General features: G+C 49.0%; 1 protein-coding gene across 1 annotated transcript in view; it reads right to left on the bottom strand.

Moving 5' to 3' along the window:
* Nucleotides 1-6,821, bottom strand: part of TADA1 (transcriptional adaptor 1) — a 21,127-nt gene extending 14,306 nt beyond the window's left edge. Inside the window, exon 1 of the mRNA XM_023747372.1 lies at nt 6,645-6,821. Within this exon, the coding sequence (XP_023603140.1) occupies nt 6,645-6,821 (177 nt within the window). The remainder of the gene's footprint in view (nt 1-6,644) is intronic.
* Between the last annotated feature and the right edge of the window lie 277 nt (nt 6,822-7,098).

Genomic DNA, 7,098 nt, shown 5'->3' with positions numbered 1-7,098 from the left:
GGCCTCGCGCCGGAGGCCCAGCCCGCCCCGCCCCCCGACCCTCGGAAGACGTCGGTTTGGTTGTCGGCTCCTCCCGCCTGTCTGAAGGGAAAGGGCGGAGCCAATCCGCGGTCCGCTCAGCCCTCCTGCCCGCCCCTCGGGTCACATGACCTCTCCGCGCGGCGCGGCTGCAGCGCCACCTGCTGGGCTGGCGCGTCCCGCGCGTTCAGTGGGCCACCTGGGCCAAGTCCTTTCCCCTGGGTATCTTACTCCCCTACCCCCAGGTCAAACAGTAACTGCAGCATCAATTTTCTTTTCTTCCTGTTTTTTCTTCATTTTCGCCGAACACTAATCATCTGATATGCCTTTTAGTTGAACTGTCTTGTTAAGTTTATGCCCTCTGCCAAAACCGGTTTGGCTCAGTGGATAGAGCGTCGGCCTGCGGACTGAAAGGTTCCGGGTTCGATTCCGGTCAAGGGCATGTGCCTGGGTTGCGGGCACATCCCCAGTGGGAGATGTGCAGGAGGCAGCTGGTCGATGTTTCTCTCTCATCGATGTTTCTAACTCTCTATCTCTCTTCCTTCCTCTCTGTAAAAAATCAATAAAATATATTTAAAAAAAAAAAAAAAAAGTTTACGCCCTCTGCAGCTGAGAGGTAAGTTCCTCCGAGCACAGGACCTTTTTACCCCATACTGTTTGCTCTGTCCCAGAGCAGGGCCTGCAGTAACCAACTTTGCTGAGCGAATGCAGTGATGGTGAAAAATGGAGAAGATACACCGAGGATAAGAGGGAAAGAGAGAAAAAGTGTTTTACCAAACTCTTCAACTGAGATTTCTCCCCCACGCCCATAATTTTAAATTCTAAATTTTAGAATCATACTCTATCTTCAGTTTTGAGTGTTGGTGGGTTTTTAACATAATATAATAACATAAGTATTTTCCTGTGGTATTACATTGCCCCTTTAATCCTAATTCTAATGCCAGGATAGAATGTACACAGTAACCGGATTCCTGGTTGCTAGATTGCTTGCTTTCATTATGTGTTAGAAGCAACAGTAATGAACTTTATGCATAAAGCTTGGCCTCATTTAGGATTATAAATACAATCCTGTACAAATACTCTACAAAGGAAAGCCATCCCAAATGTTTATTTTCACATGGCTATTTTACTTATATATCCCCTAAAAGCTTACACTCTTCCCCCTCCCCCCCCAACACACACAGATTGATGAATTCTTCCCAATTCTGTATTTATGAAGCACTGGTGTTTTGGGCAGTAGGATTGGCTGTGAGATACCTCAGTTGGGTGGTTGTTATTATGATGGTGATTATTTCTCCCTGGTAGGATATTTAGGTTCTTTAGACCTGGTTATAAACCACCACCTAACAGCAGAAATGTGTTGGTTGACTTACTCCACTCATTAGCATCAGCTGGTTAGCCTTCTTCCCTGAACCCTGACAGCAAACATGTGAGCTGGTTCCTTGTCAGACTCAGCGCTCTGCTTTCCTGAAAGGTTTCTTACCGTCCAGCTTTCAAACACTGATACTTCTGGTTGCCCTGTTGAACTATCATTATGATGTTCATGTGATTTGTAATACTTGTTATGTGTACATTTGTTACATATATGTGGTTATACTATTATGTTACATAGTGTCTCACACTCAAAGTATATGTGTCTGCTAGAATTAAATATTTCAGACAATACTATGTAATGTTCTCTCTCATCTATATCTGTATTGATGTACAGGTTTTACTATAGTTAAAGGGTTTAGACCAGAATGTACCAGGAAATAGTAAGACTTATGGTTGAGACCACATGGATTTATTTTATGACCGCCAGAGGAGGGAAATTGGTTCTTAATATTTTTTGTGCCTTATTTATGGGACCTTGTTGGCAGTTTGGTGAAGCTTTGCAGCCCTTCTCAGAATAATGTTTCTAAATGTATGAACTACATAGGATTACATTGAAAAGTCTGATTGAAACAGCTCTATCCGTGGGCCCAGCTTAAACCCTCTGAAGCTTTATAAGTGCAGCTGACCCTAGAAAGCACAGGTTTGAACTGCATGTTCACATCTATACAGATTTTCAATAAATACAGCTGTCCCTTCATATCCACGGGTTTCACATCTGCAGATTCAACTGGTCACGGATGGAAAACAGTATTTTCACATTCCCAACTGCCAATTCCCAAGTGCTGTTTCAATCTGCAGTTGGTCGAATCTGGGTATTTTAAACACAGATTTTTTACTGCATGAGGAGGAAGTGTCCCTAACCCCATGGTGTCAAGAGTCGGCTGTATTTATTTTGCTCAGGATGCTATAACAAAGTTCCACAGTCTAGATGGCTTAAACAACATAAATTTATTTGCTCACAATTCTGGAGGCTGGAAGTCTGAGATTAAGGTGGCAGCAAATTTGGTTTCTGAAGGCCTCTCTTTCTGGATCATAGACAATCACATCTCTATCCTCACCTGGTCTTTCCTCAGTGCGGGGGTGGGGGGGATGGGGGGGAGAGGGTGCTCTCTAATGTCTCTGCTTGGAAGGACACTAATTCTGTAGGATCAGGGCCCCACCCTTAAGACTTCATTTAACCTTGATTACTTCCTCAGAAGCCCCATCTCCAAATATGTTAAATACAGCCACACTGGGGGGTTAATAATATACGAATTGGGGAGAGGGGTGTGTGCAAACCTTCAGTCCATAACAGTCCACAGGAGTTACCTATATTCCTTTTTCTTAGAAGCTCTTGGTGGTTGAAGTTCTAGGACCCTGAGAAATGGAAGGCACATAGGGATTCTGGTGAATGAAAGATACCTAAGCAACCCAAGAACACTGACAAGTGAGCAGGGTCTTTACCGTGTTATGATACCCTCCTGGTTGTAATTAATGTGATCAGAACATTGTTCCTGGATCTGAGTCTTCCCATTGAGGAACAAATGTTTATCGGAGGAACTGTAACAGAGATGGACGATATCAGAAGCTATCAACTGTACGTACTTGTACTTATACAATGTAAATAACTCCACAAATATTAACTTATCTAGTTCTTTAAATATATTTTTAAAATTTTCCTATAGCAATTTCCTTTTCCTTTCCCCAGTTGGAGGAGTAGGTATAAGTATTGTTGCAACTGCGAGATTTAGAGTTAGAACAATCAACAGACTAGAGGTGCTGTAGGGGTTCCTGTTCAGCTATGAGGGACGAATATGGGGCAGAGCTGGACCACTAATTAGCTTGAGGACAGGAAGAGGCAGCCATGATGGGCACGCCCCGTAGCCATCCCCCTCCCCCGGGCGTTTTAGTGCCTTGAAGGGGATCAAAGCTCCTCACGTTCTCAGAACGTTGCCTCGTCTTACTCCGGACCCTGACGGTGAAGCCCCCTTGGTTCTGTGAGTAGTAAGAGCCCTAGACAGTCTGTGATGAGACAGAGCAGATGGCTCAAGGAGCGCCCATTAAGGATAACGTTAGCCCTGGGCATCATGCCAGGGGTTTTATGGGGCCATCCTTTCAATTTCTCAAGACACAAGCTATTACACTGCACACGCTGGAAAGACTTCTTTCAAACCCCTGGAAGCAGCGAGCCGAACAGGAAGCTGGAAAGCTTAGTTGAAGCCTTTGGCCCCTGCTCAGAATGCGAAGAGCGTCTCCAAGGTGCTGAAAACTATGTCCATGGTCGGCAAACCGCGGCTCTTTTGCCCCTTCAGTGTGGCCCTTCCACAAAATACCACGTGCGGGCGCACATGTACAGTGTGATTGAAACTTTGTGGCCCATGCGCAGAAATCGGTATTTTGTGGAAGAGCCAGTATTTTGTGGAAAAGCCACACTGAAGGGGCCAAAGAGCCGCAAGTGGCTCGCGAGCCCCGGTTTGCCGAGCCGCAGTTTGCCGACCACTGAACTATGTCTGTGTGGTAATGGCAGTCCAGCACAGGGGAGACCTTTGGCACTTGGGCAGGTAGAGCTCAGAATGGGAAAGCACTGTCACTGAGGTTGCAGTTGACACAGGGAGACCCTGCTGGGTGGAGATGAGGCTACACCGGTCACCCCCTGGAAGGAGGGGAAGCCACAAGCGAATTAGAGGAGATTCCACAGGGGTCCTTGTTTGAAATCCAGGAGGTGATTCGCTGCCTGGGTAATGGCTGCAGTTGTGCCGAGCAGTGCCTCCCGGCCACCTGCGGGAGCTGCGGCCACTCTGCCCTGCCAGACAGAGCCAGGGACTGGAGCCAGGACTTCCTCCCAGCCAAGGCGCTGTCTTGCATGTCTTTTGTTTGCTTCATGCCTCATTGTTGTTGTTTTTTTAAATTGTGTTGCTGTTGTAAAGACATCTTTTTGGTCTGTTCCTTCCCTCCCTGTTATGTTACCCAACTTGTTTTGTTGGTGCACTGAAGGGGTACCGAGCAAAAGAGCAGAGTGTCAAAGGGCAATTCACCTAATCGCACTGCCTCGGTGTCACATCTGCCGGGTGGGGCTAACACCAGTTCTCACTGTTGTCGTAAGAGTTGAATTGTAACACGGAAGAGTAATGAGCGCCCTTGGCCCAGTGCGGCACTTAGCACTGTGGTCGCCCCAGATGGCTGCTTAGCGCTTGAGATACAGCTCGTGAGACTCAGGAACCGAATCTGTAATACAATTTACACTTGAAAACCCACCTGTGATAGTGGCGTCAGATTGAACATCTCAAGGTCTGACCCTCCGTGACAGGGCAGGGCACCTTTGCCATGGCCCTGACTTTCACGCACTCCTCACATTTCACCAGTAAGTACGACGTGGCGGACACTCGGAAAGATACCCTGTACCCGTTTTGCTGACTGTTGGTAAATGTTTCCCTCCACGTCCCACGTGGATCAGGGTTCAGGACCTGGAAGCGGAGCCGCACACAAATGAAAGAGAAAATTCACGAGATAATTTGGAAATATTGGGGGACTAGGCGAGTAAGTCCAACTCAGGAGGAAGGACTTCCACTGGTGCTCAGGCCTCACCAAGCTTTTATTGATCTGGGATACACCCATAGCATAGCCCTTAGGCAGGCGACCCCTGGCAACAGGCAGACTACCAGGGGTGGGCAAACTTTTTGACTCGAGGGCCACAATGGGTTCTTAAACTGGACCGGAGGGCCGGAACAAAAGCATGGATGGAGTGTTTGTGTGAACTAATATAAATTCAAAGTAAACATCATTACATAAAAGGGTACGGTCTTTTTTTTTTTTTTAGTTTTATTCATTTCAAACGGGCCGTAGTTTGCCCACGGTTGGACTAGCCCATCAGCAAGGATTTACATAATAATAAACGGGGAAGTTGCTTCAGCTACCACTGTCTGGACAAACAGAGGTGGTGCCTAGCTCTGACCTTTGCTAGGGCTTCAAAGGCACCCAGCCTTGGGGAGGGGCGGGGTTCTCTGTCAACGCTTATCAGCTAGTGAAGACAATAAACGGTTTCCCACAGCTGACAGTTTCACCATGAATTATCATCAGATGTGCAGATGCGTTTCTGCATCTATCAGAGGATGGTCTGGTTTTCTCCTTCACTTCTTCCATGTGTTGAACAACAACGATAGATATTTTTCTGATGTTAAACATTCTTGTATTTCTGGGATCAATCCTCCTCGATTCAGATACACTTCAAATCCTCCTCGTTTTAAATACACTGCTGTATTTGATTTGATAATATCGTGTTTAGGGTTTTTGCATCTATGGTCATTAATAATATTAATCCAAAACTTTTGAGTATGTCCTTGTCCGGGTAGAAACATGGCATCATGAAGGAGTTGGGGAGCTCCCCCCTTTTCTATCCCCTGAAACAATGTGGAAAAGGGAGAAAGAGGCTTCTTTGTCCTTTGAAAGTTCGACAGACTCTCCACGAATCCCTGTGCGCCGGCTCTGGTGGAGAGCACAGGCTTTTAAAATTTCTGATTCAGTTCCTTGGTTATTTGGTGTCTTATTTTTCTTGTTATTTTGTTCATTGATGTGTTTTTCTGTGTATGTTTCCATCTCCTTGAAGTTTTAAAGCTCAGTGTTGCCGCTGGTGTTGCTGGTCAGGACGGGCTCTGGGTGGATGGTACCCCTGGATTAACAGCACCTCGCTTCTTCGCATGTCTGTGGACACAGCACACGCAATTTCTTGCCGCCTCAAAGAATGGCCCCCACTGTGGGCCTAATTTGCAGCGATTTAATTCAAACGAAAACCTGGACGGTCACGTGGCCTAGGAAAACTGGGCTGCGGGTTCTGTAATTTTGGGCCCCCGCTTTCCTGCCACTTCTTTCTAGAGAGGCAGTTCTTGGATTGCACACCAGTGTGGGTGCCCGGCCTCCTCCTTCGGGCAGCTTAGCTGTCTCCGGGGCCCCTAAACTGTAGCCGCCGGCGCTCCAGGGCAGCCCCATGTCATTTCTGCGGGAGACAGTGGACCCCCCTCTCCCCCCGCCTCCCCGGGGAGGCGGCGACCTGGTGCAGGAGCCCCCAGACTTGGCTGCGCGCTGCTTTGGTGGAATCTCATACCGGCGGCGACCCACGTGCGCCCTGGGCTCCCTCAAGTCCGCGGGAGGGCTCGGTGCCAGCGCCCGCCTCCCTGGGCGGCTCCGGGGAGATCAGGGTCCCTGGGTGGCAAAAGCCGTCTACCCGGAAACGGGCGGGTAGACGGCTTTGGGGAGGAATCTCTGCGGGGCAGGCGCACAGCACCTGAGCAGCTGTCTCTGGGGAGCAAAGCGAGGATGCAGAGGTCCCGCAGCACCTGCAGGGAGAGGGCGCGGGGCGCGCTGCTCCGCCTTGCCCGCTGCTGTTTGCTCGACCGCCACCAGGGGGCGATGCGCCCTCGTCCTGCGTCCAGGAAGCCAGGGTCAGGGGTGCGCATTCCTCCTGTGGATTAGAAGGGGCCAGAGAATCCTGGCCTCGGTTGCACACTGCTAGGCGGTCCAATGGTGAGAGCTCTCAGGTCCTCCGGGAATGTCGGAGGACAGTCACTCCAGGGGACATGAGGCCACCCTGGCAGCGGTGGGCTCAAAGTCATTGCCAGGCTCCAGACAGGGTTGTCACCTGCAGGAGGAAAGCGATGAATTGCCATTATGGGGAACAGCCTGGGAGCTCGGGACCAAAGGGGCCTTAGAGCCGTGTGTGGGGAAGGCAGAACT

The sequence above is a fragment of the Myotis lucifugus genome, unplaced genomic scaffold (genome assembly GCF_000147115.1).
Source record: "Myotis lucifugus unplaced genomic scaffold, Myoluc2.0 scaffold_853, whole genome shotgun sequence".
NCBI lineage: Eukaryota > Metazoa > Chordata > Mammalia > Chiroptera > Vespertilionidae > Myotis > Myotis lucifugus.
The sequence above is the reverse complement of the archived record's forward strand: the minus strand, read 5'-3'. Positions and strand labels throughout refer to the sequence as shown.